This window comes from Chamaea fasciata, unplaced genomic scaffold, assembly GCF_029207755.1.
Source record: "Chamaea fasciata isolate MVZ Bird 193981 ecotype frontalis unplaced genomic scaffold, bChaFas1.0.hap1 SCAF_3, whole genome shotgun sequence".
Classification (NCBI taxonomy): Eukaryota; Metazoa; Chordata; class Aves; order Passeriformes; family Sylviidae; genus Chamaea; species Chamaea fasciata.
In genome coordinates this window covers 19,000,564-19,015,454 of record NW_027094088.1, presented here as the reverse complement: position 1 = coordinate 19,015,454, position 14,891 = coordinate 19,000,564, and the positions used below count along the sequence as shown (strand labels likewise).

Below are 14,891 nucleotides of genomic sequence, written 5' to 3'. Positions count from 1 at the left end.
GGGTGCCCGGTGCGTCCCGTGGTCGGCGGTCAGTCCCGCTGGGCGCCGCAGCCCGGAGATCGCACGGAGCCCTCCCGGCCGCGCCGGCGGAGCCCTGGGGAGGCGGCCGGGATGAGGGAGGGACGGGTGCTGGGTGAGGCTGCCCTGCCCCTCAGCCAGCCAGCTGCCGGTGCTTCCCTTCTCACGGCTGCTCCGGCTGAGCCTTCCCCAGGGCTCTGCGGGGGCTGCCTGCCAGGGCCCTTAGCTGGATGTCTGGCAGCAGCCGTGCAGATGCCTCCAGACCCTTTTCTATGTGTGATGATCCAAACAGGTCGACAACACGCACCGGCGCGTTGGAGTACGGTGGTTTCACTCTGGTTTTTAGGATGTCACTTGTTAAACGCCTGACAAACGTGCGAACTTTGCAGCGGGTCACATGAGTCCTAGAATATCCCGAGTGGGAAGGGATCACCGAGTCCAGCTCCTGGCCCTGCACAACGTAGTCCAAACGCTTTTGAACTCTGGCAGGTTTGGCACTGTGACCACGTCACTGGAGAGCCTGTCCCAGTGCCCAGCCACCTTCTGGAGCCTTGGAATGAATTACAAAATGCTGCGTCACCGGGTTTTTCACAGGAGACTGACTCAAATTCACTTTGTTGCAAGGACAATGCAGTGTCACTGTGATTATTTTTTCCCCCACATCTATTTTATAACTGTTACTGTAGAACCTAATATGCTAACAGAGACATTATCAAATGCTTGATTGGTGAAACAGTGCTTTTTATGCGTGAGGGTAGTGGTGTAGCCAGAGCATGACTGCACATTATGTGCTGGTTTTTATGCTTGATTCCTGCAGCTGGATTTAATCCCAACTTCCCTTACTCTTCTCCTGTGTTAGCAGTTGTACAGGTTCTGTAAGCATTTCCACATGTTTCCATACATCAGTATCTTTACACACCATGCAGAAGCTGATGGATGCTGTGTGTTCTACTCCCATTCAGGTAACTAAATGAGCAGACAGAAATTACAGCCGAATTAATAAGGAGGCTTATGCTGAAGAGATTTTCAAACTTATTGCAAGGTTCAGATGAAAATAAGGCTATAGCAGCAATAGACGAAGATTACTAACAGTGGGTTCTGTCCTTTGTATTTTAATGATTGCATGGAAAGAACGATTAAGACAGGCCTTTGTGTTGCCTGAGCTGTTCTACATTTTATATTAACATGTTTTGCAATGTCACATGCAGATTTTAATGGGAATGCCACAGCATGCATATCAAAGAATCCTGTACAAGATAAAGCTGAAAATTATGTATAACAAGCAGTGAAATCACTGTACTTGCTATGTGGTTCAAACTTCAGTCACAATCAGTATGTGAAATGACTAAACTTACAGTGGGCCAAAATATGAAGAAGTTCTAATTAAAGCAGGCCGAATCTGCCTTGCATGCTCTTACCAGTTATGCAGCTGGGGGAAGAGAAGGTAGGCTTTAGATCAAAGGATTAGAAGCACACATTGTTCCTATATATGCAGCTCTAATCCAGCGTCATGATAGAATGAGGCAAATGCTAATCTTGCTAATTTATCTGTAATGTTGGGCAAAGATGACCTCACTAAGGAAGAGATTCCTTAGATTCTGTTCCACGTGTGCACATGGAGAGACAGGAACACTTCAGCAAGAGTTGCCTTGTTCATATCTTTTGATGGCAAGATGTTTCTGCTTATTGGAAACAGAGTCAGCTTTAAGCCAGTGAAGTCATATAGGTGTTACCCTACTGTGAGGAAAGGATCTAATCTAAGGACTCTAAGTGGAGTTGTTGAATATCTTGTGTGATGACAGGAGAAAATAGTAACTTGGATACACTGTGGAAAACTGAATTTCAAAACTTTCTTCTGTATGGTAAAACAACTTTTTGTACCTTGAGGCACTCATTTAAAGACAGTTTTGTGTGCATGAACAGTGTAGTTATTTAGAACACCTAATCTTGTGGGCAGAGAGGCTTGCAGGCTACTCTGGCATTCATGGTGCCAGGAGAGGGTAAGAGAAAATAATCATGTGGGAGAGTTTTGGGATTTGGTCTTTATGTAAGCAAGCAGCTGTGTTCAGATACCCTCTCTGACACTACCTGCCTGAAAACCCGATATATGCCACTCCTTTCACATGGAGAAGAGAGAGAAAAGTAAATCTCTGTGTTGTCTGTTGAAACTGGCATCTCTCCATGGCATGCCTCAGTACGTGTCACATTGTTAGGGAAAAGGAGGCCCTAGGACTCCTTCATTTGAGAGTAAGGGAATTGAGTCACAACATCTGGAGAAAAGAAGGGGCACAGATGCCTCACTGGTTCACAAGCATAATTCCAAAATCCTAAATTCAGCTTGAAGAGGCTTCAAAAGAGTTTGGCTAAGTTTCCCATTTTAGCTAGTCATACGTAATTTAATACTGATTCTCTTTTGTGTTCAAGTGGTCTGGGCAGTTGAATCCTGCTTTCCTAACAGCCACATCTATGGGAAAGCTGACTGAAATAGGGTCTCCAATTTCAAAGTTAATTTTAGGTGATCTTGGCCCTGTTCTTTCCCCTCCTCTAACATGCCTGTGTTCCACAAGAGGGGAAAGAGGTACTGTCAACTTCCTCAACTCTGGGGCTGTTTGAAAGGCATCTGGTTTATCTCAGAATTTGGACACAGAAAATTTCAAGGTCTGGCATTTCTGTTATTCCCAAGTATGCCAAAGTGACCTTGACTTTGGATGTCCAAAGTGCTCTAAGACTGCAGTGGCATAAACCCTGACAAAGGCATTTCAAATCATCATAGAGGTGCTAGAACTCCTGCCCCTGTCATGCTTCCTTGGGTTCCCAACTGAGCTGTCCTGAACCCTGCTGTATGCACACTTCACTGATCCTCAGTGAATCCAGTGATCCATGAACCATTATTTTGAGATTTCCAGGCCCAGCTGCATTGTCCTGTCTCCTGCCAAACTCAGACAAACAAAAATGTAGCAGTCTTGGCCATCCCAAAGCTCAGAGCAGACCAGAAAAAATTCAGATGCCCTTCTAAGAATCAAAACTGTCAACTTTACAACAAATAGGCTCATCCATCCAGGCAAATCCTTAGTCCATTTGTATTTAACACAATAACCCTTATTGGCAACAAAAACCATTGAGCAAGATCAGGTACACGACTTAACATGATTTCATCTTCAGAATAGGAAGATGATTTTTGGTCTGCAGTGTTATGATTAGCAGCATATTACACACAGTCATGAGGAAGGAAAACTCCAAAAGAATATAGAAAACGACTACTGAAGAAATGAGACTGCTTTGATGTTGTCTGATCAACACAGCCAAATAATCTGATCTAACAGATACTTCGAGGTACTGTATAATTTTTGAAATTATTGAACACCTTACTGAAAGAATTCAGTTCAGATTCTATGAAACAGATTTTCAAGCTCAGTCATCTTCTTCCTTTCTTTTCTTCCCAGCTCATTTTCTCAGCCTTCCAGGCCAAGTGAAGACTCTTCCCTGCTTTAAGGCACAAGAGATTCTTTCACAGTGTTTGGAATGCGACTGGCATAGTAGTCATAATTTCTCAAAGTAGCAAGGACCCCAGCTGAATTCATGTGTTTCACCTCCTTGTTATACTGAAATGAATTTCCACGGATATCAGTTATCTTGCCTGCAAAAAAAAAAAAAAAAAAAAAAAAAAAAAAAAAAAAAAAAAAGGAGTTGGAGTCTATTAGTTCAAGTGAAATGACTAAAAGCAGTCTCTGTGGTACACATGCCTGTCCTCAGATGAGAAGTATCTTTGCTTCCAGTTTAAGCACAAAAGGTTTTATATTGTCTGAATTCAAATAGCTAGTGGGTTTATTTTTTTTTTTTCAACAATTCTTTGTGTCTCAGAAAAAGGAAAACATCTCTCTCTCATGGATTACCTAAAATGCTTCCTGAGTAGCTTTTCACATTGGCCATTGACAAGCAGCAAAGAAAAATCCTCAGTTCAAGTAAAAACCAGGGTTAGTGTATACCACAAACTCTAACATAATGTAGAAAAACCTCAGCTGGTTTTAAATGAGATTTTAGAAATCACTTAGCAAGAGCAACACAAATCTTTATTCAAACTAATTTAACCAGGAGATTCCTACATACCAAAGAGGCTAAATTCAGCATTGTGCTGCCCCAGATTGGTTGGGTTGCTTTGTGCTTGAGCTAGCCCTGTTTAAAATTATCCCACTTATGAACACTACAGGCTGCAGACGAGTTCAATAGTGTCATTATGAAGCCTGTTATCCTTGCTTGACAGATTTTAGGAATCAAACCCCATAATTTTAGCATATGGTGGTAAAAGGCCTATTAATTTGAAAGGAAGAATTGAAACAAAATATTACTTCAAATCCTCAGAAGTGAGACTTTTCATAACTTTTCAACCCCTTAGCCCCTAGATAAGTGAAGTGTCTCATGTTGGCTGGAGACCACTAATTATATTGAATTACGTGAATGACACAATTTTGGAGTTTGTACATCCAGAGTACAACTGCATGATTTGACCTATTTTTGTTGGTTTAAAGAATTCAATGTCCACATATTACATAACATGTTACTAATAATAAACTACTATACTCAGTTAGTAGGACAGCAGATTTTACTGTGAGATAGTAGCCAACAGGAAAAAAAAAAAGGCATTTGTTTTGAAAATATTAAAATGAATGTACACCAAATTTGGGGAGTTGCCTTTTTTAATTATGTGACAGTTATTGACACATGTATTGTCATTTTTCTTTCAATGGAAAGCACAACTAACTTCAAATTAATGCAATTTCACTTATCCTGAAAATTTGAATGCTATGAACCTACCTCCCACAGCATGTAGGATAGCTTCAGGTGCACATGTATCCCACTTCTTGCACCCAGGACTGGCAAATACATAAGCAGATGCTTTGCCTTCTATGAGTTGAATGATCTGTTAAGAATAGAGTTGCAATTATTGCAAAGGATTTAGGCATTTATAAATGGGTAGAAATAACACCAGGAAGGGGGGATTAAATCTGTGTATGTAAGTACTGATTGTCAGGAACACCAGCCATTTTCTTATTGATATTACATTAAGAAATGTAATAGTGTAATTAGAAATTACAAGAAATGTATTAAGATTTAGAAGCTATACTGTATCACCATTCCCAATTCAATATTTTTGATTGTTATAAATACAGCCTATAGGATGAAAATCTGCTCTCACTTTCATAAACAAGAATTCACTTCTTGTGCAAATACTAAAAAAATGAAGTGGAAACCATATATATGTTGTGTTAGTGCCATTTTGGGCCTTGCACATGTTGGGGAAAAGAGATGAGCGGGTGTGTTTTTGACAGCTATGACAAAACTAAGCTTTAAAACCTGTACCAAATTAGTGTTCCCTGTACACAGAGAAATTTCACAAAGGACATATCACTGTGTGCTTATATTTTTATCCTTTCAAATGTGCTTCTGGATAGTTGGAACAACAGCTGTATTAACAGAAACAGGAGGACACGCCTAATAATTGAGATTAAACTGAATTCCCATGTAGTTATTCTGGTCTTACAACTTTTTATTTTCACCCCTAAAAGCAGAATGCTGGTGAAGAAAGACCTCAGCCATGACCAGCATGGCCACTGGTACAAATACACCTGTGCCAAATTCTCTCAACCTCACAGCAGACTGAATGCTAGGAAGAGAAGTTGTGCTGGGGAAGGTGGAAGATGTCTTTCCTCTATATTCATGCAAGTAAGCAAATGATTTCTTTAAAAAGTCTTTATATTTTTTTTCCCAAAGGTGCCATCTCCCAGTAAAAAGGGAAGATTTGGGGTTTTCCTACCTTGTTTCCTGCTCCTCCCACTCTGATGACATGGTCTGGGTTCAGGGCAGTGATGCACTCGTTCACCAGGGCGCTGCTGTGGGAGCGCGTGGTCACCACGATGTGTTTGCCAGCAGGGGCTTCTGTCAGCTGAAAGCCAAAGGCACCCATGCCCAGCACTCCCCAGATGGTCCTGCCCAGCACAGCATTAGCTCCTGCCTGCAAAAAAGGCACAGAACAATGCTTAATCACACAGGTCAGCAGTTAAAGCACAAAGAGGAAGGGGTACCTAGATGCATCTTGGCATATCAAGGAGTATAATATTAATACTGGGCCGTACATTTACACAGTGGTGCTTAAAAAGAACTACTTGGGAGCCCAGAGTGAGAAATTGGCTCTCTTCCCCTATAAGGCAATGGCATCATTGACCCTTTCCTTATCTGTGACATTGTGGTCGTGCATTACATCCTGCCTCCAGTGTCTGGCAGATTAAATAGTTGTATATTTCTGTACTTGGGGCACAATCTGTAATTGAAAGTATCTTGTAATTTGATATATATTGTAATACATGTCACACAGAACGTGATAGCATTACATCAGCTCAAGGGCTTTTTTTTTTTAACTGCAATAAGTTTAATTAATCAGGCTGTATCATGATCTTCCCCCAGTAATACTGAAATAATCTCCAAACGTGTAAATGCCTGTAGGTGGGCCATCCTGACTTTCTCCTGAAGCCTGGCACGATACACTCTAACCCAGCTGTCAGTGACAGTTTATGTTTGGTTTATTTAGGCCTGCAGATCTATGGGAGTTACCATGCATTGTAAATGCACCCATTGCATGGATTTAGTAGAGAATTTCTAGCAAAGACTGCAACACCAGTGATATGTACTTGTTTTACAGTACGTACTTTCTAAGGACTGTAGTAATTTGCACAGGATATATGTAATATATCCTGTATTAGTGCATTACACCAGCCTCAGGATTCAGTATGGCTGTTAGTAAGTTCTTGATGTTCAGTTCCTGGAAACCAACGTTTAAAATTATGTATATTTAATTTAAAAACTCCAATACCTTACATCACAACATTAACTCCACTACACGACACTTTTCAGTTGAAAGTGTGCTGACTGAAACAGCTTAGGAGTAACATTTAGAAATCACACAATGCTTCTAAATAAATCAATGATTTAATACCTCATAATTGTAATATGGCTGGTTAATAACTCCTGCTATTGCTTTGCCTCCATAGGCAATTCCAATAAGAACCGTTACGTGGTCAAGGAGACCTGGACAGAGAAAGAAGGAATGTAGTTATGCTTGAAAAAGAGAAAGATCTTAATAAAAACATAAACCTTCATAAAAGTCCACAGATCAATGCAGGGTGCTGTCTCAAAAATGCAAATACTAATCAGGATTTTCAGATGTTGATATAATCTTTTAGTCATTTAGCCTTGAGGTCTGCTAAAAATGCTCCAGATAGTGTTATTTTAATAAATCTATGTTATAATTAATGCATAATGAGAAGAAAGTTTAAATATACAACTACACAGCAGTATATAGTGACATTATTCTGTAATTCTGGTGGGAGTTCTTTAATGCCACACAAAACTAGTGGTTTGTTGACAGTTGTGCATATCTTTCCCCAAAAAGGAGAAAAATCTGCCTAAAAGATTTTACATTAATCAACTAAAAGATGCATTAGGAGGCAAAAGTGATGTTTCAGCATATTGTTTTTTGCAGTATTTTCTTCCTTTTTTTTTTTTTTTTCCTTTTCCTTCATTTTAGGGTCTATTTCTATGGATGGAAATTAGGCTTTGCTGAAAACAGTTTCTTCCCATGACTGAAGAATCGTGATTTGTGGGAGGATGTTTGTTTTGCTTTGAAAGGGCTTACAAGTACAGCTGTGGTATTTGGGTTGTTTGAGAGGAGGATGATTTAGTCCTTCAATTCAAAGCTATGCAAAATTGTAAATTTAACTAAAAACTTAAGACAACCTGCCAGCACTCAAAGGCATCACTTTGCACTCTGAAATTATAAAAACTGGTCAGCACTAAGTAGCCCATCAGGAATATTCAGTACTGGTTAGAACTGAATGGAATGAATAAATACATTCCAAGCACTCAAAAAGTAGAGAGACATCAGCCTTATGAAACCATACTGTAAGTAACTTCAAGGATAAAACTATCTACATGTATATGCTACTTTATTACATTGCTATTTTTTTAATCAACAGAATTAAAAGAAAATCCAACCTTCAGTGTACTCTTTGGTTCCATCCAAAGGATCAACCCATATTACAAGCTTTAAGAATAAAAAAAATAAGGAAAATTAACAAATACAAATCATGTAAATTACCACACAAAGTATATATTTTACTCTAGTGTTTTTATTTCCTTATGGTATTAAGGAAACAAAGAGATCCGAAGTTTTAACATGACCATATGACTGAAGCCTATAATAGTATTTTGCACCAAAAAAAAAAAAAATTACTAGAATGTCTCAGCAAATCTCTTAACAGAAGTATGAAGGATTAAACTGAAATGGAAAATTAGATTACTTTCTTTTGCTCAAACTACATTCCTGCCAAATTGATTTGAATCACAAATTGTAAGAAGCCAATTTCCATTTCCCATTACTGCATACAAGAGCATGCAGCATTTGCAGCTCTGGAGGTGTGATTATCATGACTACATTTCAGTTTCCAAACGAAAAAGAAAAATTGGCAGCATTGAAAAAAAACCTTTCTTCATTGTACACTCTTAGTTAAAATCAGAAAGTAGTATAGATAATGTAAAATATGAAGACATAGACATAGCATTACCACATTACCTCTTCCTCTTTAATTCCTGTGTACTGAGCAGGACAAGGTTTCTTCAGTATTTCTTCACAGTGACCATCTTCAATTAAATCCTCACTTACATCATTGCTGGGCAGTTCCTAACAAAAGAATTCCCAGAATTATTCGAAAAATGTTTTGGACTCACTTTATTTTGCCTTAGAGCTGTGTATTTGACAGCAGCTTGATAAAGCTAAGGAAATAGAAAGGTGAAATTGGATGGAAATACCTTTGTTTGTTGCTTTTTGGGTTGTTTTTTTTTAATCAAAACTAATGTTTTCCTAAACCTCGGCAAAACAAATTCTAATGCAAGCTACATCAAGATAAACTATGAAATATGTATGTTAGTATGAAATAAAGCAGGTACTTACTTCTTCTCCTATGATTGTCACCTTGGGAAACTTCCGTGCCAGGGAAGCACAAATGCTCATTTGTACCAGTCGGTCAGCTTTGGTCTGCAAGTCATTGGGTCCAGCCTGTCCAAGAGTGGATAGGAATTTGTGTGCTAAAAAACACACCAGCACAGTGGCCCATACAGCACTCTGAGTATCTTGTAATGAAAAAGAAGTCTAATTTGGTAAATCTTCAACCCAGTAAGTGACCTTGCGAGAGGCAGGCTGGAAACTGCAAGAAGGAGAGTTTTCCTGTGCACCCCCAGAGCTAAGACAGACTGGTCTGACATTAGAACAGTGGGTTTGGTGCCCCAAGGCCACATAAAAAAAAATTACTGCAAGCCTTTCCAATGTTGTGTAGCCAAACATACTTTGCTGCATGTGTTGCAATAATTTCTTAAATGTTAATAAGGTCCTATATGTGAAAGTGGGTAACTTATTAGCACTTTTTTAACACTAGGTCCTGAGACAGGATCCCAGTAAGAAATAATTCTGTTAGCATTGGAATTTAGAAACAGTTTGTCTAAGATTTACATCTTAGTTGAATCAACCAAAAATTTTATCTGCTTGTATCTTATTTGCTGACAACATGGAAAGTGTTTTATCCAGCTACAGAAATTAGCCTTAGGAATGAGATATTCCATTTAGAACCATGTTATGGGTTAATTTTTGCATGCTCAAAACTAGTCTGTCCCTTAGCCAAGTGCTAATCTTATGAAACTTGATATTTTCCTTTGAAATGTCCCTCTCATCCCCTAATTAATTTGGTTGAAATTGGTCCTGAGTTTAAACTCATTAAGGCCAAGTTTATTGCACAGAATGTCTTTTGTTCCAGGACATGAACCCAATGCAACAGTGTAAGTAGTTCTTTAATGTAAGAATGGGGGGATAAAAGTGTCTACCTACCAAGTGGCAGGGGGGAAAAGAGTACAAGTACTACAAAGAGAAGCATTATAAATGGAGAGCTTAGAGTTGACCGAGGGAAAGAAAACTGTGGATATCAGGAGAGGAGATGGCTAAAAACTCAGCTGTCCTTGAACTAGATAAATGGATGGAAGGTCACTGTGTTGAAAAAAGGTGGAACATTGCCTCTAAAACTTTCAGTAAGGCCAGTTGCAATTGGTCTTGGTGTTTGCTGGCTGCAGAAGGAGGATGAGTGATGAGAAGCAGCATTTTTGTTCCTTTCTGTTCTCCATCTCTTCAGATTGCAAAACAGAGGGACAGTTAAAGGTTCTCTTGCTGTCTTCCTCTTCCTTCAGCAACCACCTTTGGCAAGAAGCTGGAAGGAATTTCAAGGTCTCTGGTCCCTCAAACAAGAACCTCTTCTGTTGATCATTGCTTTTGATCTAATATTGTGTGTTTGTAGTATTCATTCCTCAAAAAATTTAAAAATATGTATAACCAGTCTTATTTAGAACTAATATCACGTATTACCTTTGATCATTTTTGAATATTATAAATACCTGCAGTACCTTCAATGTAAAGACCAAAAATAACACATATATTTAGTGAAGTCCATAATATTGTTATATATCTGTAAAGCTAGAATTAACTTCAAAAGTTAATTTCACCTCTTCCAGTACTGTAGTCAAAACAAAGATCCTGGCTCATCAGTACAACTCAATAAATTACAGCACATTTTAAGAATTTTAATGCCTGTTTTCTTATTAGAATTAAATTTGAAGCTCTGAATTTATTTTGAAAACTTACTTACTATAAAATCTGAAGGTTTTTGTTTGTCTGTTTGTTTTTAGGAAATCAAACACTGATCCAAAATTCTAATCCAAAATTCATTGAGGGCACAGTATTTTAAGCCGTACTAAGGATGTTAGAACATAGGTATAGAAATTAACAAGAAATATATCTTATTAATTTTGAGGTGCTATGCAAACCTTATGTTTTGTGAGGGAAATCCAGAAAAAATTATGGTTGATTCTTTTAAATTTACAAACATTGTTTAGAAGTACTTGTCAAAAGACACTTCTCTAGGACTGTTTTAATCCTTTAAAAAAGTAGTATTTGTTGTAGGTGGAGGCGAGGGAGTTGAGGGCCATATTTCCTCCCACAGTTACTGATTTTTAAAGATACCTCTTTGACTTGTATCTAATTCAAGATCAACAAGTGAAATTAAACTGGAACAAAGTAAAAGGTAATACCTTTTCCACTATGCCCAGATCTCCTGCAGACATCACATTTCTAACAATTGTTGCAGCTTTTTCTGCAACAGAATATGCCGAGGCCACCACACGCATGAGGAGAGCTGGAGAAGCCATGCTGAATGCTGAAAAGAGAAAAAAAAAAGCAAACTTGAACATTTCTCTCTTCAAGAGAAGAATAAAGGTGAAGTTTTTAAGGTAAAAAGGTAAAGGAAAAGTTTTTAAGGAAAAAAAAAAAAGGTAAAATTTTACCTAACATTTCAAATAGATACAGTTTAAACTGAGTAGAAAGGGCAAAGTGGGTTACTGCGAGTGAGTGGTAATGAGGTGAGCTTTGGCTTTTTTTAAAAAGGCAATTAACCAACTCAAGGATGTCAAGTTACTGTAGACAAGATCTTGCAAATACCCATGTTCTGTCTGACAGTGAACCTGGTTGTCACTAAAATAGAATTACATTAAAAATGAACAGCAGCAGCAGAAACTTTCACCAGAAATATTAAGAAAAAGAAGAGTCTACACACAGTATTCATTTTTTGCACACTTTGAACATAAGTTCATTTTTTCAGAATTGAACCTACAGTTGGTTTGTGCCCAGAACTCAAGCGCGAGACTACCAGACAGGATGACATCAGCAACTTCACTTACTATTCCCCTTTGTTTAACAATAAAATAAGGGCTTGTAGATGTCCAATTGTGTACACAAAGTAGGTTAAAGACATGCAGATACAGCAAACTTGTATGCAAAAGTTGAATTTAACCATCTGAATTTAACCATCCTTTCTGTATTTGTTCAACTTCTCTTGATTTCTTTAAGGAAATCAATCTCTATCTTCCTGCCTCCCCTCAGCACTCCATGTCCTGTCATTCTTCCTATTGCATTGTCTTCCTCATCTGTTCCCCAGCACAAACCAGTGCAATTCACTGGGCCTTCAGTTACCAAGTAGAATAACAATCACCCTTGGAAAGTCTGGCATTCCTCCCAGCTTTTCTTTAGCTCAGGAAAAAGAAGTATTGATAACCACATAGCATTTTTTGAAATGCAAAGCTAATAGATTTTTATGTTTTCCTATCAGTTGTTTCTGCCTGTGTAGATGACACACTTTTTGGCTTGGCCTCACATGCATGACACACTTCCAAGGAAACACTTGAGCACAGAGCCAGAACAAAATACAGAGGAACTCTCTGTTCACCACACAAAAGAAGATATATTATGGGGGAAGTGTAATATAACAATCATATCATAAATATTGCAATTGAAGCAAGTACTGCTTAAGTAGCAATGGGTCATTACACACATTTCCCTTCTTCCTTGACAAATCAAGTTCATGGCTGTTCACAAAACAGCAATGTCAGAGGTATCAGAATCCCAAATTTAGCCAATTTAAGAACTTTTTGAGCACTTTAGTAATACCATACCTGTACCAGTAAACTCAGAAGCATTCTGAGGCTGAAAGAGTAGAGTGACTGTGCAGGCACATTCAAAAAGCACAGTTGCTAATGTTAATTATTATTTACAGCTGATGGATGGGAGCAAAGTGCTCTGGAGTTCTGTGGAATAGCCAAGGTCCATACCCAAAGTAACCCTAGACAGATAGCAATTGTTACAGAGGCAATTTTTGAAATGCTGTCTGTGGCAAAAAGCAGCTCTCAAACAATTGAAAGTTGCAGAGCAAATATGTATCATAACAGATGGAAAGCCATATACTATTTTAAGTCTATACCATCATGTGAAACAAGTTAACAGGAAGGAAAAATAGCTCATTCCATAATGAAAACATTTGGAATATGGAAATTTCTGAGAGACAGTTTAAAAAGTGGCATATTAGATGGGGGGAAGTTTGCATTAAAGAATTGAAATGAATTATCAGATGAACATAATCAACATTTTTTGCTCTGCTTCTTATAAAGAAGTCATTTGACTTTTTACTGTACATTTGATCCTGATTCATAAAATGAGATGAAAACTTAATTGTTTTAAAGTCTTGACTTACTTTATGCTTGCATAAAGTTTCAAAAGACTCAGAAAACTATACAAAACTACAAGATGTTTCTTGGGTACATTTTACTTGGTCATACTTGAGGCAAAACAAATATACTTTCTGTGGTGAACCCAGAATCTCCCGCTAAACCTTAAAATATTTTTATGAAAAAATAAGGTTTATTAAAAGAAACTGAAATGAGAGGTTCAACACTCCTTCTCGGGACAGGAAGGAGAACTGAACTGCAGAAGGAAGAGAGAAAGAGCCAGAGCTGTGTGGAGCTGCTCATGGGAGGCTACATAGAAAAGGTGTGAAAGACTTTTAGATAACAAGGTGCTGATGCTTGAAGACTCCTTTGGTATCAGTCGTACCTCCTCCGTCAGTAATTGCCTCTAAGTTCTCCACCTCTGCAACTTTTTTATCTCAAATTAACTTATTTATAGGTTAATGGCACATTCTTTCTGATGAAGGCAATGTCTAAAGTATGCTTCCACAAGGCACTTAAGAACATATTGTTTGCTTTGGACAAAAATAGATTGACTATTTTTGACTATTATTAGTCAAACTAATAGTTTGACTCCTAGAAAACTGTGCAGTTTACAAATACTGCGCAGCAATTATCCCTCAAGTTAAAATTGGGTATAATTTTCAAAGCACACCTTGTCCTCTGAAGACCTTCTCTCCTTTCTTCTAGCCCAGCAACCAAACTGTTGAATGGTCTTGACAAATCAGCCTATTTTGATACCTACTAAAATTAATGAGTTCTCCAGTTCTTGTTCTACTTTTAAATTCTGATGTACGTAAGTACTATAGGCTGACAACAACTGACGTATCAAAGCACACATGACAGATTTGTTGATGGTTCTCACTCAGTCTCTTTTACGCAAACTTCCATTTTCCAACCTTATGATCTTTGCCTGATGAAAGGAAAAAAGTGGACATCACACAGAGCATGTCCTTAAATCTAAGCGCAAAGCCATGACTTCTTTCTGGGAACTTTTCAATGCCTAAGTGACCAGAGCTCCCTATTCCTTTACAGTAAACTTCGGCCCACACCTAGTAAAAGATGAACTCTGCATTATGTAAGGCAGCAATATTTACCCAACAGAAGCAGTCGAGGACTCGGGGTGGGAATCCCACTGCGGTTCACCTACAGACTTCCAAGACGGAAAGGGCTGCGCTACCTCATTTCACCAAAGAGAAATAAAGGGAAGCCTGATTCTCTTGCCGGGAGTATTCCCTGTGGCAAGGTGCCTGCAGGGCAGCGCAGCCGGAGCTGGGAGCAGTGCCCGCCAATGCGGCCAGCGGAGCGCGGCCGGGCACACCTCGGCCGGTCGGGGATGGCAGGAGCAGCTCTGGGGGCGCAGCAGCCAACTCACCGTGTCCAGCCTCGCTTTTCCCCGGATCTCCGTCGGCCCCCGCGGCCCGGCACCGACCGCCGGCAGCGTGCGGGGCGCTCCGACCCCTTCGCGCCCGTCCCCTTGCCAAGGAGGGACTCACGCCCCGGCACCGCCGCTCACCGCCCGCAGGGCACCGAGGCCTCCGCGCCGGCTCCTTCAGGGAGGACTCGCCACCTCTACTGAACCACCTCGGAACGCTCCGAATCCTTCCGGCTCCGGGCGGGGCTCAAGCTGTGGCGCGGCCCGTCGGGAGCGCCGAGCAGCCGCCGTGCCGCCCGCCCAGCGCGGCGTGTCCCCTGCCGCGGCCCGTCGCGCC

General features: G+C 39.6%; 1 protein-coding gene across 3 annotated transcripts; it reads right to left on the bottom strand.

Annotated features, from left to right (window-relative positions):
- Positions 1-1,122: 1,122 nt before the first annotated feature.
- Positions 1,123-14,822, bottom strand: BPNT1 (3'(2'), 5'-bisphosphate nucleotidase 1). Of its 3 annotated transcripts, none has more exons than XM_066178232.1 (9): positions 14,555-14,822; positions 11,197-11,321; positions 9,020-9,124; positions 8,642-8,749; positions 8,065-8,113; positions 7,007-7,098; positions 5,831-6,028; positions 4,831-4,936; positions 1,123-3,655 (listed from the first exon to the last, which is right to left on the bottom strand). In XM_066178232.1, exons 2-9 carry the CDS (start codon positions 11,311-11,313, stop codon positions 3,507-3,509), a joined length of 924 nt encoding a protein of 307 aa, XP_066034329.1. In that variant the 5' UTR covers positions 11,314-11,321; positions 14,555-14,822; the 3' UTR covers positions 1,123-3,506. The 3 variants fall into 3 exon arrangements, with proteins under 3 accessions (XP_066034329.1, XP_066034330.1, XP_066034331.1); XM_066178233.1 differs by lacking the exon at positions 14,555-14,822 and adding an exon at positions 14,277-14,293; XM_066178234.1 differs by lacking the exon at positions 14,555-14,822 and adding an exon at positions 12,613-12,627.
- Positions 14,823-14,891: the final 69 nt, after the last annotated feature.